Source organism: Strongylocentrotus purpuratus, unplaced genomic scaffold (assembly GCF_000002235.5).
Source record: "Strongylocentrotus purpuratus isolate Spur 01 unplaced genomic scaffold, Spur_5.0 spur5_scaffold_13, whole genome shotgun sequence".
Lineage (NCBI taxonomy): Eukaryota > Metazoa > Echinodermata > Echinoidea > Camarodonta > Strongylocentrotidae > Strongylocentrotus > Strongylocentrotus purpuratus.
The window spans coordinates 26741164-26762301 of record NW_022145598.1 but is presented as its reverse complement, the minus strand read 5'-3'; the positions used below and the strand labels follow the sequence as shown (position 1 = coordinate 26762301).

The window sequence follows — 21138 nt, the reverse complement described above, 5'->3', positions numbered from 1 at the left end:
TGGGAGTTGATGAAACAATCGATTGTGTTCGAGGAAGAAAGTGGAATTTAACATACCTTATCCATTTCACACACATGCAATTTGTAAGAAGAGAATAAAACACAATCTAAGTAAGTATGAAAAGCAATCAAGAAATAACGTCTAAATGCAAGTAAATTAATATTCATGTCCCCAATAACACACCTGGGAAATGATAAAATTGCTAACAAATCGATCTGAAGAGAAAAAAGATCCAAACAGCAAAAGCAATTATACCAAAATGAAAGAAACAAGCCCATGTTTCTTCAACATTATTTCCCTTGTTTATAATTATTTTGCAACTTTAAAATATTTCAAACAATTTAAGTAAACGTGTGATTGGTCACTTGGCTTGAGAAAGTCCACAGGGGTGGACGAAAGCTTGCCCACAAAATTCAAGGTTGGTAGAAGCTTTAAAAACTGCATTTTATCCCTACCTCTTTTTGTGACACTACATTTTGCTAAAGGTATCTTTAATATCAGGTAGCATGATGTGATTCTAATGATTAGACAATTAACAGAGAATAAAATAATAATTTCCTTTTTCAGGGTGAAGAGAAGGGGATATAAAAATACAAACTTTGCTTGCCACACAACCTGAGTTCATGGGAATTTTGAGTACTGTGAAAAATAATCTGCATTATGATGTTATGAGTTATGATTTGTGCACTGAAATAACTATTGCCCTCAATTTTGAATGCACATGTAGCCAAACAATGGGCCACCATCCTTGTTCATAATGGAACCAAATTGAAAGGTATAGACCAGTTTTGGAAATGCCCCTCTCTCAAAAAAAATGAAATGGAAGCTCTTATTACCAATCATGTGAAAGAATATGTTTTGACTAATACGTGATGATACTAATTGATATATTTGGTAAATCATCAGATCTATCTGGCCTGGATAGATATCGCATAGTCCCATATGTGTACAGTGCTTGTAGCTTTACCAAGACTGGGCCAAATTTCTTATCCTTTTGATGATTCCAGAACCTTGCAGTACACACTAATACATATAGGCTGGATGATCAACCTTTCGTGATCGATTCCATAACATTTCTTTCACAATGCAATCGCATGACCAGAACTGGTCTATATACCTTTAATGCATATGTCTATATAAAGTGCCTCATACAAACTATTACATTCACCATTGTGTTACAAATAATTGTATTTCTATCAATAGTCAGAATGCAAATTGCATATATTACATGTTGTTAGGTAGGCAAGCCATAATGTTGTCCCAACAAGCAACAACTATTGTACATGGTATTTGCATTCCGACTACTGAGATACATGTGAGTGATACATAACAGGTGAATGAAAAAGATTTTCGCAAGATAAACATGTATACATTTGAATGCATTTTGTATTTATACACATCCTAGCATAGCAAACAAATGGGTAATTGACCGTTCATAGTTTGTATGGTTTATTTATTCATCTGCATACTACAGACAGCAAAGATTGTTTACATTCTTTACATTAAAACTCCCAATCTTACAAGTATAAAGTTCATATAACTCATTAACTTGGCACCACTGGTTTTTGATAAAAACAGGGGGAAATAACTACATGTACATACTTCAATAACATATGTTTATCTTTGTCAAAGTAGTTTTACCTGAGATTTTAACATAATTTAATCAAATATGAGTACATCAGTGCAGACATACTATACAGTGGAACCTCAGTATAAAGAGCTCTATATAACAAGGTATCTGTTATATCAAGGTGATTTTGCTGGTCCAGCTCTTTATATTCTTATGGTTTTTTTTACTCTGATATAACAACATTCCTGATATAACAAGGTTAATTCCTTGGTCCTTAAGACCTCTTTATAACAAGTTTCCACTGTACTTTAATATCATGGGATTTGCAAGATTTACAGAAAACTTATGGAAGACATGGATCATGAATCATTGATAATTAATCAAGGCTAAAAATCACAATACAATATGCCACAGAGAACTAGAGGCATTATGTACAGTACAACACAAATGATTTAACCAGTTCACAAGGTAAAAATATACTGAAGTTGCTTTCAAAACAAACGATAAGATGTAAAAATCTTTATTTTCATAGCCTCATTCATACACACACTGACAAAACACAAAAATACAACAACTGTGAACAGCATTTAAAAACCAAGCATTACACGCTAAGCACTTTAAGAAGAATGCAATAGATATTTTTTCTTATTCTTTCATATAATGACTCTAAATAAAACTTTATACTTTAGAAGCCAAACCCTTGTTTTTAACCTTCAATGATGAAGCTACATGTATGCACTTTGAGAAGTATGCAATACGGTAGATATTTTTCATTTTCTTTCATATAATGGCTCAAAACTTTGTACTTTGGAAGCTAAGCCCTTGTTTTTAACCTTCAATGATGCTTTTAGCATTTCTATAAAATTTTTCCCAACATGATGATGATTATATAAAAAACAAAATAATGTTAAATATATCTTTCCTGTTGAACACACAAAATAAAACACAAGTATTCTGAGGTATATATACACAATGTTACCATTATCAAATATCATACTGCACAAGATAACAAGCTTTTGCTTCTTCTTGCTAGTAATAGGCCATTTTTTTGTAACGTAATCAAATTGAATAAACAAATCTTTGTTACATGTACGTGCCTGTTACAAATTCTTTCATTAACTTGTTGTGAATAATTGAATTCCCAGATTCAAACAGGTACGACGTTGTCCTACCTAGCAGCAAATACTGTATACAGTTCACGTTCTGACTTTTAATAAAATTATTTGTAACAGCTGACTGAAATAATTTGTAACATGGCACTGAACAAAGATTTATGCATTCAATTTGATTACAGTACAAAAATAGCCTATTGCTTCATTGGAATATCTGAATATGCAAGCAAAAGATTAGAAAAAAGATTTTACTTCATCAAGCTTTTATAGATAGAACCCAATATACAAACCTACCATTCAATTAAAATACAACGATCTATCTATATGTACATTTGATATGCAAACAGCTCATAACCATAGAAATATGTTTATACTGCACATATCATAAAGAGAGGATATTCAATGTTTGTGAGGGATGATTCATCTATCAATTTTGTTAAAGCTCACAAAATGCTATATCTATAAAAAAAAAGAAACCTGTATATAATTTTTACTCCAGGGAAACAAGAAAAGTGATTGTTTGAAAGCATTGTTTTATTTACGAACAAATTATCTCACCTTTTCTTTCAATCGTAAGTAGATGAATAATTGAATACATCAAGTTTTAAGAAAAAAACCTTTCAAAGATAAATCATCCATAAAAACTTGAAATCTAAAAAAAATACTTGTGGAAATTGGAAGTAATAATAGTAACTATTGGCGATTCTTTTTTAGTGTGTGTGTATTTGGAAATGCATGAATTTGTTGTACCATATTAATTTTTGCAATAATGCCTTTTTGATTTACCCATGTAATGACATGGTGAGGCTGAAAACAGCATGAGAAAGAGTTTTGGGACAATGTCAAACTGTGAAAGGAACAAATTTTCTCATCGCATTACAGGCAAGTAATTAAGTGCAATTAAGGATGAACAAAAAACATTTCAACAACAAAAAAAAACACAATAAAACCCACCTAAAAATAAAAAGATAAGATAAAAACAAGATACCAGTGACTTTTGGGATAAAAGTAGGGGCCTCACGATAATGGACCTAGCCCCATCTCCTTTGCACCAGGAACATAGGATCTATCGGAACAGTAGGGCAATTTAGGGGTGCTGCTCCCAAGTCCCCTGCACGGGCAGGTTTCCCAGTCAAACCAATTTAGGCCTTCTTCACATTAAATGATTCCTACAATTTTGAAGCAGAATCCATACCAACATTTTGGTACAAAATCATCTGCGCTTCATGAAATATGAGAATATGAAATAAAAGATGAGGGTAACAGGGCATTTTGAAGGGATATCCTTGATTCAAATGGAACAATTTTGCCCCCATTTTTCGACGGTTTTCAAGATTGGCGCTTTTGAAAACGGAGACTGCAATTCAGATGGTAGGTTATCTTTGATCTGACATGGCCGAGTCTCCTTGCATCTCAGAAACATACACCACATGAGTGATTTCTTGAAAAACAAGCATTCCTGCACAACCTAGGAACAACCTACCTATCTACATGTATCATAGATAGAAATAAAAAATCAACAGGGTCCCATCTTACAAAGAGTTGATATCAATCGCAACTATGTACATAAGAGATAGGAGACTGCAAACTTGCGATTGATTGGAGGACATGCGATTGATTTGGATCAATCGTAACTCTTTGTAAGACGGGGCCCAGATCACACAAATCCATTTTAAAAATCCTTTAACAATACCAAAACTGAGGTAAATTTGAAATATATACAGATGTATACCGGTATTGAATATATCCATTGACTTACTGCAGGGATCGACGACCACATTGCAGAAAATGAATTCTGAGAATGAATACTCAACTGACATGACACTACACCACGACACACTCTGTCAAACTAAGTTCCCATGACGCTATCTTTTAAAATCATCATTACGAGAGAGAGTTCGAAGGGGTTTGCGAGGATGAGTTTGGCGACGGCGTTGTGGTTCATTTCGAGGACGTCGATACCGTTCACAACGGCCAGGTATTCTTTCACCTGTGAGGGGGAAAGAATCAAAAAGACCGAACCAGTGAAATCTGTGAATAAAGACTGCTCAGTGGAGATTGGAAAATTGGTCTTTACAGGCAGGTAGTATCCTTTACAGTGTACTAATTATTATGTACCTAAATACAAAATAATTTGTGTGTGGCTACACTATTTATAACCTTAATCACAAAGAAATTGTGTGGCATTCTATGGCCCCTCTAAATTGTTGGGAGGCGCGAAAATGTAATTAAATTATAATAATATAGTTGGGAGGATTAAGGAATCGATTAGATCAGTTTTTCCCTAATTGTTATCATTAATAATGGTCTGTTTTCACTCAAACTTTCAGATCATCTTTAATTGTACATCTAGCTTTGAAGTCACTACCTTAGCACCATTTTTTCACATGCCTCACACTACCTCATACGAATGTTCACTGATCAATTATCCTGTGACCTTTGGCATCTGACCTCACAAACCAGTTCTTGTTTATTTTATTCAATCATTAAAGGTGGTTTAACATGCCATGTCTAAATGGGATCTAATATCATTGACCCGAATTCACAAAGGAGGTTTAACTTAACTCATGGTTTAAACCCTCATTTACATAACCCATGGTTTAAAAATTAGAGTAAAATAAGCGTACGGTACATTGCCTTGCACGCGTCTTATATTGGACCTCTTACTGTGTCACGCGTATTTTAGACCATGGGTTATGTAAATGAAGATTTGAACTATGGGTTGAATTTAAACCTCCTTTTTCGGGCCTTTACCTTTAAGCCTGCAGCAGCTGCGGGTCCCTCAGGATCTACCGTCTGTACGTAGGTTGGACCGTCTCCACGTATCACTAGACCAAACCCAACAGAGTCTCCTACAATCTGTTGTAGGGGGAATCAAAAGGTAGTGTTAAAGATCCAATAATACATGTAGGTTTCCCTAAAGAAGGCCTAGAGAATCGTGCTTTGACAGGGAAAATTGTTGGAAGAAGGAGTAGGGGAAGAAGGAGGATACTTTGGATGGACAGTCTGCAGAAATTGTTGGAAGAGAGAGGAGTGAAAGAACTGGGAGTGGTACTAATACAGAAGGCTAGGAGCCGAGGGTTGTGGAACAACGTGATCGCCAAAGTCAAATGATACGGCACGTAGAGAGAGAATAGGCTCCCTCATCTTTTCTTTTTGCCTTTGAAGAATTTATGCATGTATCAAAGTGAATCGTGATGTTGAGAATCAAAATTATTAAGTTTGGTTAAGTTGGTAAGTAAGATTAATGAACATGCATCCAATTTACCCAGTCCAAAAGTTATAATAAACTATCCAGTGTTGTTTCCTTCTCCATTTTTCAACATCCACATAAACAGTTATCTAAATAAACAGTAATTAAGCTCAAAACAATATCATACTATAAATCAGCTTTGGCATAATTAAAAAAAAATTTAAACAAAAATCATTAAGGGGGGGGGGGGGAGGGGGAGGGGGCAGGGACACTGGTCACGAACATACTTGGGGGTTACACCAACAATAAGGAAAGTCAAAATTTGTCATAGGGCCGTAGACAAGACTCCACTCTTAACTTCTCTTCTGGGCCCGTTGCATAAAACTTAACATTGATGGTAACTTTGCCATTAATGGTAACTACCATGGAAACCTTGATTTTGATTGGCTGTTGAGTCCTGTTACCATGGTAGTTGCCATTGATGGCAAAGTTACCATCAGTTGTAAGTTTTATGCAACAGAGCCCAGGTATGGGGTCCAGGTTGATTTTTTTTAGGATCTTTATGCACTAGGCCAATGTTACAATTTCTTAATGGGTTGGGGCTCTGGACATTGGTTTTTTCTGCCTCAATGAGTCCCAGAGGCCTGTCAGTGTTGAGCCTGATCATTGAATTAAAAACAACAACATTGAATTAGTACACTATAGCAAGTCAGTATGCATGAGCCTGCTTTTTTGTTGTTATTCATTTATTTTTTAATTTATTTGTCTCAATATAGATTGAGTGTAAGTACCCATATGTCCCTAATACCTGGCAGCGTTTGAGCCATAAAGGTACTTCCATTGAACTACCTTTTTACCTTTTACCTTTAGTAAAGCAGATGTTTGGAGTCATAATAACGTGTTATGCAAGCGGTTTTTATTCTCTCTTCCCCTTACCTACATTCCTGTCTTTTCTTGCTCAGTTTCCTTCATTTCTTTCCTCATCTTACTCTGCTATCTCCTCTTACTTTTGTCAGAATGTATTCAACTGTTTGTTAATCTAATTGTTGTTTTCGTTTCGTGCATATTTATGTATTCTTATGTTATTCATTGTTATCTCCTGCCAGTGGAGGCCAAATTTCTGTGTTTTTTAACGTGGACAATAAAATCTGAATCTAAAATTTGTATCTGGATTGTGAAGCTTACCTTGATTTGTCGTTTGACGAAGGGACTCTCAGGATGCCTGAGCTCACTGGGTGTGAAGGATCCCCAGCTTCTGGTACAGATGGGGGCTGTAGGAGTGTCTGGCGAGTCCAGGTCCTTGGAGGGTCCTCCCAGATGCAACCGATTATGGTTCTGGTCCGGGCTTCCAATGTCTTGTTTTGAACCGGTCATTGATGCCTTCTCCAGTGAGGTGTCTTTAAAGTTTGAATATTAAATGAAAAGTTTGAAAAAATATAAACTGCCATAGTCACACAGCATCGGAGTAAGACATACATGTACAAACAATGTACATGTACCTATATTTTGATGGCCATAGTGAGTCTTATTCACAGTTTGCATATTGGTGAGGGGTCGGGGGATATGCACGGGTCTTCATAATTTGTTATGTTCATGGGAGATTTCGGAATAAAAATCGCTAAGGGTAAACTTGCTACATGGCCTCTTGTGGTGAGAGGGGGCAGTAGGAGGTTAGGAAAAAATGCTACTTTTCTGAAGGGAGTATGGGAAAGTAAACCCTTTGGCGAGGAAAATCTACAATACACAGGTTATGGTTTTTATACATACATGTAGATGGATACGATAGCCAACAAATATCTATGGTTTTTCATCACTGTGATATTATATTTGGGTTTTTCCGTTTTTGTTTCTTTTGTATATATTGTGCAACTGCCAACAATAGGCACTTATTGGTATCAACAGATAATTATTGACAGCTGCTCATACCAGCAGTCCTTGTAAGGAGAGTCCAAAATAGGCCAATCTAGTTCGTTCGCTGCCGCTCAGATGATGTTATGTTTCACTAATCTAATATTTTGTTAAAGTAACAAAAGATTTCTTACACATGTAACATAAGAGATCTGTGGAGCACACGATGTAAGAATGAGGAGAAGTACACTTATATCTGAGAAAGGCAACATTGCATGACAAAAAAAAGTTGAACACTTTCTACAAAATCAGGACACCCCATTTTCAGGCCTTTACAAATTTATAACATCAAGACTTTCCCAGGACTGAGGGTTAAAGGCATTGTTTAGGAATGTTAAATCTGAGATGTATGGCCCTACGTGTTATCAGTGTCTGTGATATGGTGTAATATTGAAGCCCTAAAAAATTGCACTTCAAAATGATTATGAAGTGCCTCAAAAAATAAAAAATCTTTGAGTGACCGGTTTTACCATACTCATCTTCCACGATAGACTGTAGTGTTATAAAAACCGTTAGAAAAACAAAAAATGAAATTTCGATTTCCAATCGTAAATATCTTGATAATCAGACAGGCGATCGGCTTTTAAAAGTCATGGGATTCCTGACTGAACTAAAGGTTTATAATTATGATTGCAGCATGAGCCAAATCCAGGATTTTGTTTCAGACTCTGAGGCAATGTTACCGATTCACTATAAAGGCTTACCCGAGGAGCTAGAATTTTAACTTGTATACTTTCTAAAAAATCAGGACATTCTAGTTTCAAGCCTTTACAAATTTACAACATCAAGACTGTCCCGGGACTGTAACAGGTCCATGTCTAGGTCCAGGTCCAGGAGAGGATGAAAGGCTTACCTGAGGAGGTTGAATTTGAATGCTTTCTTTGAAGATCTCTTGGAATCGTTAGCGACGCCATCATAGCTGCCTCTCCAGATCCAGATGCTTCCTCTGATGCTTCTTGGTCTAGTGTCGTTAGATCCGTCAATTTTAGATCAGTCATGACGGGGTTCAAGTTATAGAGGAGTCGCTCATCTTTGAAGTGATGGTCCATCGTAACTGTATGTGGACAAAAGAAGTGATACGGTTTATAGGGTATAAAGAGACTCACAAAGATCCTCAATCTTGTATGATCTTCTTGGTCTAGTGTCGTTAGATCTGTCAACTTTAGATCAGTCATGACAGGGTTCAATTTATAGAGGATTCGCTCATCTTTGAAGTTATGGTCCATCGTAACTGTATCATGCGGACAAAAAGAGTGATAAGGTTCATATTATTGAAGGATTACAAAGAGGGTCACAAAGATCCACTTTCTTGTCTGGTCTAGCGTTGTTAGATCCATCAACTTTAGATCAGTCATGACTGGGTTCAAGCTATAGAGGAGTCGCTCATCTTTGAAGTGATGGTCCATCGTAACTGTATCATGTGGACAAAAAAGTAATAAGGTTTATATTATTGAAGGATTACAAAGAGGGTCACAAAGAGCCACTATATTATCTGTTCTTCTTGGTCTAGCGTCTTTAGATCAGTCATGACAGGGTTCAACTGATACAAGAGACGCTCGTCTGTTAACTGATGGTCCATTTTGACTATGTTATGTGCACAAAAATAGTACAGTTACAGGGTCTACTATTTAAAGTGTCGTACTGGCCTATATATTGTAGATGTATTATTTTTTATTGGTTTGTTGAAGGGATATCCCACCTTGGCGTCATCCTTGGTTTCATAAAAAAGAGAATGAAAGAGATCGCTGAGAGTTTTAGAAAATCTGAAAGAGAATAGTAATAAGAAATTTTACAAAATTTGAATTGGATGAAACACAAATTGGCAACTCTGTGGTATAGAGCACCGAAGCTGTGACGTCATAAAAATCTATTTTTAGAATTTCTCAATTTTTTTCTTCATTTTCCGAAAGAGCATCAAAAATAATGTCCAGATGTCGAAAACCAATTTAATATGTTAAGTATTGGCTGAGATATAACCATCTGAATAAATATATATCCTATTATGGGAACTCAGTGTTATATACTCTGAGTAAAATATTAAATTGAAAATGAAGAAAAAATTGAGAAATTCTAAAAATAGATTTTTGATGACGTCACACTTCACCACTCTATACCGTGTCATGTCTAAATAGGCCTACCTATGACTCCAAATGACTTACCATGTCTGATGATATCAGCTTCTAGGAGATCTTTACCAAGTCTTGTTGCTTCTTCTCTAGAAGTACATGTGTTAACCCGTAACAGCCACGATACAAGCTCTGCACCATAGAAACTCTGAAGGTAAAACAAAAATATGACATGACATTACTCTTTTCTCGTATACAGATGAACTAAATGTCTAAATTGGGCTTGATACGTATCCTGTTTACTTTTCCAAGTGTTTTATTCTTATTTACAGTGTACAGGTTTTTTTCCATGTTGTCTTAATCTCTAAATGCACGATGGAAATACTTATGGGAAAAAAATAGTAAGAAATTGATATTGAAAGGAAGTGGAAATTTTTATTTTTTACAGGAGATCACTTATTGAATATTATTATCTACCTGTACATGTATATAATGCTTCCAAGTGGTACAAATAATTAGGGTATTTTATATCTTTGACTTTGAACTTCAACTATCAATATCGATATCACACATAAACTAAGCCATATTTACCGAGGTAAGTCAAATTTTGTTATTTCGCTAGTCAGCCTGATATGGATAATAATAATAATATTATATAGCGTTACTTTCATGTGATACAAGAATATATTGCTCTTGGTATGACAATATATTCTTGTTTCACACTCAAAGACATCCAATATTATATAATCATTCACAGAGTATTAATTTACTATCAACCAGCGAGCGAGAAATTTGTCTGCCTCTTTTGTTGGTAGGACTTTCTTTGACTTAGTAACAACTTTGTTCTGCTTTTCTCAGTACTTTCAAATCACAAATCAGAGAACCTTTGGGACTTATTAACTGTCATTGAGACAGAAAGAAGAAGACAAAATGTGGAGACAGCAGAAATTAGAAATTGTCTGTTAAATGATTTTGTAGCATAAAGTATTCACAAATATTGACCATTTGCAAAATTGTGAATGTTTAATTTACAAAAAGTCTGCTTTATAGTAAATGATTACACAATGGAAATAACATTCAATAACTGATACCATGTAAAATACCCTTTTCACATCTTTTCAAAATCATTTTTTTTTTACATTTCCCTTTGGTATTTCCAGTGTGCATCTAGAGGATATATGACAACATAAGAAGAGAAGTGAACCTGCAATGTATACATTTGACGCCAATCCATCCAGTCATGATCCAGCAAACCTAACACAAAGAAGGAACTTGGAGCTGAATAAAGAGGCTTAAAGATAAAGACCAGTTTTGGTCATGCGATTGCATTGTGAAAGAAACGTTGTGAAATCGATCAGCAAAAGGTTGTTCATCTAGCATAGATGTACTGCAAGGTTTTGGAATCATCAAAATGATAAGAAATTTGGCCCAGTCTCCATAAAGTTACAAGCACTGTACACAGAAAGATTTATATGGGACTATGCACACATGCGTTTTTATCTCTCACAGTCCAATAAATAAACTAATTTACCAAATATATCAAATAGTAGGCGGTTTCCTGGCAAATTTTGTATTATCATGTATTATTCAAAACATATTCTTTCACATGATGGTAATAAGAGCTTCCATTTCATTTTTTGGAATTTGGGCATTTCCAATACTGGTCTTTACCTTTAAGCATGCATTCATAAGTATCCATAAGTAGGTAACATGTGCTCTACCAGTCAAAGATTGTTGCACAACATATATATATATAGAAAGAAACCTATATAAAAATAGAACACTTGACAAAGTTAACAGGATACACGTTCAGGTCTGGTTTTCATCATCTACATTTGCAGTGTATATCGGTCTGAATTACTACTTTTAAGTGCTAATTAATGGAAGGGAGAGCACCCGGAGAGGTGAAAAATAAAACGAGCGCTTTCTTTAATATTCTTTTTATTATGATGTCAATTCTCATCCTGAAATGATCCTTCTTCAGAATCTTCTAAAATCCGCATGTCACTAACTTGTATGGCAGGTGGTGCATGCTAAAGCGTGCTTCTAAAGTTCTCAATAGATGGGACTAAGACAGACTGCTGGTCGAGAGCATTCCACGCCCGTCCAGTCCTCGGGGGGAAAAGGAGTATTTATACACATCCTTTTTGGCAAAAGAGATTTCTATTAGGCTATTGAGCATTGTTGGTTTCTTCTTAACCTTGACCCTGTTAATACTTTAATGTAGTCCTCTTGCTTTAGACCCACCTTTCCCTTGGTGATTTTATACAACATAACTAGACAACTTTTTTCCCTTCTGCGTTCAAGTGTTTCCCATTCTAGATCCTGAAATGATCTTAAGATGACTGGAAATATATTTCAAAACTTTGGACAAAAATTCTGTCATATATTTGTGCGGTCTTTATATATCTAACAATATCTTTGAGTTATGCCTTTCCATTGTTCGTGATTTTGAGCACAATGTGATCAATCCATTGCATTCAGGACAATTGTAAATCTCACAATACATATTTATAAATAGTTATGATTGATCTTAAGTTTGATCAATACAAGATCAGCCATAGACTGCGCTCAATATTAACCTTACAATCAATCAAAAAGCTATATAATACATGTTCCAGATCCGGTATCCTGTTTTGTCAAGCGTTCTATTCTCAAACTATAGGTTTCTTTCCATGTTGCACAATAATCTTGAATGGTAATAAAATACATTTACCACATAAACCATTATTAAGAATAACTTTCAGGCAATTTACTTAACAACTGCACATTCAGTATTTGACACCACTTTTAATTAGTATGTTTTAATTGCTCATTAAGACGTAATTTACTCACATCAGCATACTTGTGTCCAAACTCTGTATGTGGTTTCAGCAGGGGACTAGAAGAAGTTTCACTTGTGACTCTGTATTAAACAAAGGAAGAGGAAATGAGACAACCATATTTATTCTATCAAGGAAAAATATATTTTAACTTTTTTTAAAGATTTACAATACCAATGTGCTCCGACAATCAATTGTCTTCGATTGAAATCACTCTTGAATTGAATTGAGTTGAATGGTTCATTAAAAATACTGAAAACAGCAGCCAGAGAGCTGAATTACATTCAGTTTATACAATAAAAGCACTGGAAATACATAGCAATGTTAAAACAATTAATTAAATTCTTAACATCTTAACAGGAATATCCTGTTGTGCGTTGAGTACATTTTTGGGAGTATTCCAAAGATCTATATAATAACTTGTACATGTTATATTTTGATAAATCTCCTACATTTTTTCACAAATGACTGAATACGGTTTGTTCTGAGCTTTCCCTACATTGCTGCCATTTTTACTTAACCAAAATGTATCAAGCACGTTTATTCACACCATGTTTAATGATGTTTTCATTCCATTAACCTGCCTAAATTATCTGTGGATAGCCAATAATTAAATCAGCAATATTCACAATCTCTCTCTAAGTCACAAATGCAAAGAATTTGATAAACTTTAACTATTTACCTGTGGAATATGGCTGTCCCATGAACGATTGATCTTGATTCTCTGTTGTCTTTGAAAGTGTTGTCATCGACTCTAAACCTGTAGAAAAGCATCTCATCCTTGAATAGATGGTCATCACATACTAAAAGATAAAGAAAGATAGAAGTGTTTAGCATGAAAACAAACATAACAAGGATTTGATAGTCAACCTGCAAGTATATTGACAATGTGAAAACATGTAGATCAAATATTCTCATTGCACAGTGAATGAAACTCTCCTAAACACAAATTCTAGTAACCAAATACTCAACAGTAAATTACAAACAACTTAAAATGACAAAAATATTGTAATCAAGGATTTCGAGGGAAAGGGGGGGGGGGGAGGAGGAAGTTGACAAATTCCATCGCAAGATTTGTACTGATAATCAGTCAAATACTCAAGTTCCTAACTTCATCCTTGGACCAATGCCCCACGAAACCTAGATCGACATGTAACCCTTGAATCCGAAATGCAATCCGCGCCTTTAAATAATTTTTTATCTTTGAGAAATAAAAAAATATAAATACATAAATAATACTAAACAAATTACAGATGAAACCAACATAGTTATTTGTATCTTTGACAAATAAAAACAAATCCAAAAACAATTCCAGAACAATGCAAGCCAATAAAACCATTTGTATCTTTGAGCAAGTTCAAAGTATCAAACATACCAACAATAAACATGGGCAAACATCTTTCAAAGTTGAATGACCAACTGACAATGTTCAGTCAGAAGATAAACTTTAGTCTAAATACATGTAGTACCAAGGTCAAATTGTGATGAAGGCATCATACAAGGGAAGGTCAAAGGCCCTCAATAATGTTCTATTCAAATCCCAAGCTCCTTCCTTTCACAAGAAGGTTCTAAAGCCTGGCTTTGTGACTCTTCAGATGTCTTGTTTGAGGTTTGACAGGCATAGCAGCAGCAGAGAATGTCTACAACCTGCATCTACACCCGACTATTCGTGCACACAAAAGTATAATTGTAACAAAACAAAAATGTTTCAACTCTATTGCAGTGAAGTGAACGGGTGAATGCCCCAGGGATAAATGAGGTCAAATAAAAACAACATAACAAGTAAACAACATTTTGCGAAGGGATGCCTTTCAGAAATTTGCTTTGTTAGATGGGTTTATCGGCATTGCATGAATGCTAACAAGCCTGGATACACTGGTCTGCTAATGTGTACATTGACATTTTCTGCATATTGTCTAACTAAAGATTGTTCTTGACAACCTAAAAGATTGCCCTAGTTTTCCTGACATAACAACAAATAATGTATGCAGACTGGGTTCCAAGTATTGTAGTTCATTCATTTTTAACAGGTTAATGAACTTGTCACTAGGGCCCCAGGAAATAAACATCCATACATTTCAATACAGTGTATAAAACAGTCTTTATCAAACAGGTGATACAAAAATGTATTTTAACATGTAACAGGTGAATTGACAATGATACAGTCAGCAGAAATATCCAATAATTTAAATTGAATAAGAAGAAAAGGAGGGAGTACAACTTGGATAAGAGAGCATTTTATGTTTCCTCCCAAAATCTATGCACATGGTTTCTATTCAAACCTTGCAGATGTGAACATGGATCATGAAATGTATTCAGACCTGAATTTCATTTACAAAAAAAATATTTGAATATATAGGCGCATTTATACTGTCAAATACCTCATTTTGAAAAGTCGCGATGTTTCGTGCACCCGGTTACACTTGTGCTGAAACATCACCGACGGAGCTGTTCAGCGATGTTTTGGCGTGTTTCGGTTGGTAATGCGCATGTGCAGTCTTCCCGACCTTTGACCCCGGCCTGCTATAAGATTTTTAGCGCGCGCAATTTCCAGCTAGCGCTATAGCTAGCTAAATAGCGATACATCCCATGCGCATGCATGCGATAATTATGTTTTGTTTATCTCGCGTGTAGTATTTGAGGCAAGAGTGGATAAGTTACGAAGTACGGACTACGGCTGCTGATTCAGTTTTCCCAAATTCAATCGAAATCTAGTAGTAAAAACGATATGGGAAGGTTAAGAAAATCATCGTTGTTAATTGTTAATTTCATGCTTTCACTCATTTCTCTGAAGCCCTTTTCCCCACATTTGCAGGGACGCTTGGAAGTCTGGTGGAGGAGCTCTCCCTGCCTCCACATCGAAATCAAGAACTTCATCTCATCATCAGTCCAATGGGAATTGTTCACTTCCATATTAATTAATCTAACAAAACACTCAAATACTACTACTAGACAGATATGGCCAGACGGGAATAACGAAGATTGAATAAAGGATGAGTTAACGGAATTGGAACAAACGGAGCTGAATGAACGGATAACACGCGCGACGATGGAAATGCTATAAATATCACACGGGAAGAACGTGGTTTAAAAGAGCGCGGGTAACAATCCGGAAGTGCCGGAAGTCACGTGCCTAACATCGCGATGTTACAACTGCGAGCGGTTATACTTGCCAAACACGCCAAAAGATCACACTTCGTTTTGGAATGTTTGGGGCTTGGCATGTCTGCCGGTAAAGCGTAGTTGCCCTTGGTAACATCGCGGCCAGGCTCCGGTTTGGCATTTTTTGGCGTGTTTGGATGACAGTGTAACTGCCCCTACTAAGGAGATGTGTAAACTGGATTGTTTTTGCGACCTTGAAGCTCGACCTACAATAGCACCCAAGGTGCTTTCCCAAGTTTATTGACAGAAGTAGACCTGCCTGTAGAAGACAATAACATCTAGTCATCCCCATTGTAAGCTATAAAAAGGAGAAGCATCCATAAATTACACATTCTCCATACAGCAGAAAGAATATGTCAACAAGAAGAAAGAACAGTCATGCTAATTACATTCCAGGGGGAGGGGGGGGGGAGGCTTAGAAGAAACCAAAGAATTCAAATTTCATGAGGAGTACATAAGAAAGGTTACTCAGGGACAAGGTCACTACACTCTGCGCAAATCTAAGATGGAAGTTGGCAAAGTTACAATTAGAGGTCGGTTACTTGTAGTAATTGACTTACTTTATCAAATATGGTATGATGATACCTGAACAACCACATGTACATTATAGATTTTAAATTAATATTTCATTTGTAAACTGTACGTTTCAAGTTAATTTGATGTAGAGCACTAGCACTGCATTTACAACCAAAAAGAATTAAATTGGGAAACCTCCTTAATTGTATTGATTGCCCAAATTGAAAACCCAAATGACAACTTAAGCAAGAGCCTTTTGTAGAACCAAACAGTTAACTCATCGACTATCGAATTGAATTTCCCAATTTAAATTGTCCAAATTCTCCTTGGCTTAAAATAAAGATGAAGGAACCCAATCTGTTTTTAAAGCCAGAGGCACATCTAAAAAACAGGCAGCATCTCTTTCTGTTAAACGTACCATGATGTATAATATTGTACTTCTGTAGGATGTTCATAAGTTCAACAGCCTTCGCTCGATCCTTGATGCCTTCATGCTGTACGATCCAGTCAACGACGGCTTTACCCACAAAGCATCTCTGGTAATTTCTCAATCTGTGTCGTCTGTCCTGAATTAGAGAGGTACCTGAGGTTTTCAATTCATGCCTACAGAATAAAAAAAAAAATGAAAATGCAAGGTATCGGCCGCCGATACCAATCCGATCAGGGGTGATCGGCGAAAAATTTCCGATCGCCGATCAATTAAAATGATCGGGAAAAAATCGGCATTTTTTTTTTTTTTTTTTTTTTTTTTTTTTTTTTTATGACGAAAATTTTCAAGTTTTTGGCTGTCAAATGCTCAAAAAAAGTTCATGGCTGGGATTATTTTGTCATTTGAAGTTGTTGTAGACAATGATTGTTGATATTTAGTGCCTTTTCATGACTTTGAAATTAATAATATTGGTCTAAGAGCAGAGGCAAAACATGCGGGCCGCCATCTTGGATTATAATGTAGACCTAGGTTTTTTTTTTTTTTTTAATGACGAAAATTTTCAAGTTTTTAGCTATCAAATGCTCAAAAAAAGTTCATGGCTGGGATTATTTTGTCATTTGGAGTTGTTGTAGACCATGTTTGTTGATATTTAGTGCCTTTTCATGACTTTGAAATTAATAATATTGGTCTAATGCAGGCGTCACTCTGTGGCCTGGACCCCCCCTCCTCAGGTCATCACCTTTCTTCACCTGAGCCAATTATTTGTAACCTCAGGGTTTCACCATCACTTCATGTGCTTTACAAAAAACAAAGGCAAAGCATCACTCTTATCAGCAAATGTGTTAGTCCAGGCTTCACCCTTTGAATTATTTGCATAGGTGATGCTTCACTTTTGTCAGTTTTACATAGGTGAGGCTTCACTTGTGTCAGTTTTCCATAGGTGAGGCTTCACTTTTGTAAGTTTTCGGCCGGTCTGAAGCTTCACCACTGTTTCACCATACTGGCCATTTGCATAGTTCAAGCTTCACCACTGTTTCACCATATTGGCCATTACATATTTCAAGCTTCACGTTTTGAAATCAAGCTCCACCAATGTTTACTTATAATAGTAGACCATGACTGCAATGGTCTATAGTCATGATAGTAATTCCATACTGCTCAATAAGTACCAGTCAATCTCGCGAAAATATAGGCTAAGTTTTATGCACAGATTTCGTTAATAATCAATCGTAAAACAGGGTCGGAGTAGTACCGTCTCAAATAGACCGAATTTTCCGTCTCTTTCGTTCGTTAGCCTCTTATTGGGGTAGGGTCGGCTCTCTCTTTAGAGACGGAAGCCGTTTATACACATGTCCTTGCTAACGCCACGGCCAGTTCTGGTCGTAGCGTTTTGCCCCCAAAATCCCCCAAAATGTCATTTTACCTCGAGCATGTTATATTGTAAATTAGGCCTAGGCTATAATAAATCAGTTCCACTTACCAACTTGACTGAAATAATCAGTTTAATAGTCCCTTTTTAGGAAATTATGGGTCACAATCGGAATCCATGTTGAAAAAGATTTTCAAAATGGATTTCGATTTTGACCCATAATTTCCTAAAAAGGGACTATTAAACTGATTATTTCAGTCAAGTTGGTAAGTGGAACTGATTTATTATAGCCTAGGCCTAATTTACAATATAACATGCTCGAGGTAAAATGACATTTTGGGGGATTTTGGGGGCAAAACGCTACGACCAGAACTGGCCGTGGCGTTAGCAAGGACATGTGTATAAACGGCTTCCGTCTCTAAAGAGAGAGCCGACCCTACCCCAATAAGAGGCTAACGAACGAAAGAGACGGAAAATTCGGTCTACGTCTCAAAATGATCGGAAAACTCTGAACTTTCTATTTTTTTTCAACTCACCTCGCAAAAACTTGGGGCCAAAACTTGGCACGATCTGCGCTGCGCATGCTGGGTACAATACCGACAGCTCGTAGGCTACTAGTCTCGTTTCCAGACTTGAGGCTGGCCTTTCAGGCACGTATACTGCGAATACTCACGCAACTAGTTATGTGTAGGAGACTAGTAGACTACTCGAAAACGATCTCGTGAAATCTCGAAATCAGTTTCGCTGGAGAAAAGTTCGGTGACCTCAGGACGATCACTCTGCGAGTGCATGAGTGACCGGAATAAAAATTAAATAGTTGTTTTGAAACGCACGATTTCGACATGATTTCGACATATTTTCGACGCGACCGGTAGTGGCTTCGATGTCACATCACCTGAACAAACAAGGCGACCGATTGGATTCGATGTCACATCACCAGAAAAAACAAATTACTCGTCAAAGCTTCACACATTTCATCAATTTGTATAGTAAAGCTTCACCCAATGAAGAAAAACGAACGTTAGGACTTCACTACAACAACAAATAGGTCAGGGTCAGGCTTAGGCGTCGAGTCGACGTCGATATTTGGCGACCTCTGAGGAGGGTGGGTCCAGGCCACAGAGTGACCCTTGCATAAGAGCAGAGGCAAAACATGCGGGCCGCCATCTTGGATTATAATGCATAGAGGTCTACCTACATTATAATTCAAGATGGCGGCCTGCATGTTTTGCCTCTGCTCTTAGATCTAGACCAATATTATTAATTTCAAAGTCATGAAAAGGCACTAAATATCAACAAACATGGTCTACAACAACTCCAAATGACAAAATAATCCCAGCCATGAACTTTTTTTGAGCATATTTTGATAGCCAAAAACTTAAAAGTTTTCGTCATTAAAAAAAAAAAAAAATACCTAGATCTACATTATAATCCAAGATGGCGGCCCGCATGTTTTGCCTCTGCTCTTAGACCAATATTTTTAATTTCAAAGTCATGAAAAGGCACAAAATATCAACAAACATGGTCTACAACAACTCCAAATGACAAAATAATCCCAGCCATGAACTTTTTTTGAGCATTTGATAGCCAAAAACTTGAAAAATTTCGTCATTAAAAAAAAAAAAAAAAAAAAAAAAAAAAAAAAAAAAAAAAAAAAATCGGCCGATTTTTTTTGTCGCTCTTCCGATCCGATACCGATCAAAGGTGCAAGGGTGTCGCTCCGATCTTCCGATCCGATCAGAGCCCCAACTTACAGGGTTAATTACAATTTAAAAAATGAGTGCCGGTTAAAAATCTCCACCAGATGTCATTTTATTGAGCCAACTTGATGATGGATCGATTAGATCTATTTTTAAATTATTTTTTTTTTACAGTGACATAACATGCAATGGCCTTGACATGTATGTATTTTGTAATAAGAATAAATACAAAAATGTATAATTTCCTCATTTACCTTTAAATTTATTATCTTATTTTCATGGAAATTATCAGGATTATTGTGTAAAGAAAATCAAATCATCATCATGATAAGCGAACTATTGGAGTATGGCATTCAATGATAGGATTCTCCCAAAGGTAACTTCTCAACTTCTAAGTTCTAAGGGAAAAAGTAAATAGTACATGTATATTTAAGTTTAAAGAAGATCATTTGGGTTATAGAAAGTGACCACCAACCTGAGTTTTTCTCCAACGATCAATATGTTCCCTGCGGCCTTTGCAGCCAGAGACAAAACTGCCGAACCATCGAACGATTTGGCTTTGCCTCTCATGATTATCGGCCTGAACCTCGATCGAAATTTCGGATATCCACATGAAACAACTCTAATACCTTGGATGTATGTTTTTATCAGATGGATGTAAAGAGCTAGAACACGAACAATTTGGAGAGAGGCAGCGTCTATCTTCTCAAAGCTCCTTCACTGTCATGAAATCCCGCATGTTAATGTTTTGATTTTGTGATTGTTTATAAACCGCATGCACACCCCTTACGCAAAACCATATTAGCCCTCTTGCGGTTAAAAGGGGTCAATGACAAGTTCGTCCAATGAAAATATCGGTAGATTTGTGGTTTGGCAAAAATCAAAATCATCAGAGGCAACGGATTCCCCCATTTTTTCAAGCATTTATGAAAAAAAAAAAAGTGCCACTTTTTACCTCGCAAAAGCGGCAAAACTACCCCTTTTTTTTACCTTCTGATAATTTCTCTCTTTTAGTCTTCAAATGATTGTCTCGGCCAGGGGCGACGATCCCGGGGGACGGGGGGGGGGGGGGAGGGGACACGCCCCTCTCATTTTTTTAGGGGGGGGGGGAGGATCGTCCCCTCCGAAATTTTTGAAAGAGTGCAAACTTAAAATGTAAAGCAAATAATGGGTAAAGACTCTGGAGGGCCCAAAGTGCAGACTAATAGAATTAAAAAAACAAGCTCGGTCGCTATAATACGCTCCCTCGCATAATATCCCCGGTAAGGGGGGGGGGGGGGGGGGTACTCA

The 21138-nt window shown here is 36.4% G+C and overlaps 1 protein-coding gene across 1 annotated transcript; it reads right to left on the bottom strand.

Moving 5' to 3' along the window:
- Positions 1-4270: 4270 nt before the first annotated feature.
- LOC764219 (DEP domain-containing mTOR-interacting protein) lies at positions 4271-20678 on the bottom strand. The gene is made up of 9 exons (XM_030983258.1): positions 20324-20678; positions 16768-16952; positions 13354-13474; positions 12685-12754; positions 9943-10057; positions 8637-8837; positions 7061-7272; positions 5437-5541; positions 4271-4672 (listed from the first exon to the last, which is right to left on the bottom strand). Exons 1-9 carry the CDS (start codon positions 20416-20418, stop codon positions 4532-4534), a joined length of 1245 nt encoding a protein of 414 aa, XP_030839118.1. The 5' UTR covers positions 20419-20678; the 3' UTR covers positions 4271-4531.
- Between the last annotated feature and the right edge of the window lie 460 nt (positions 20679-21138).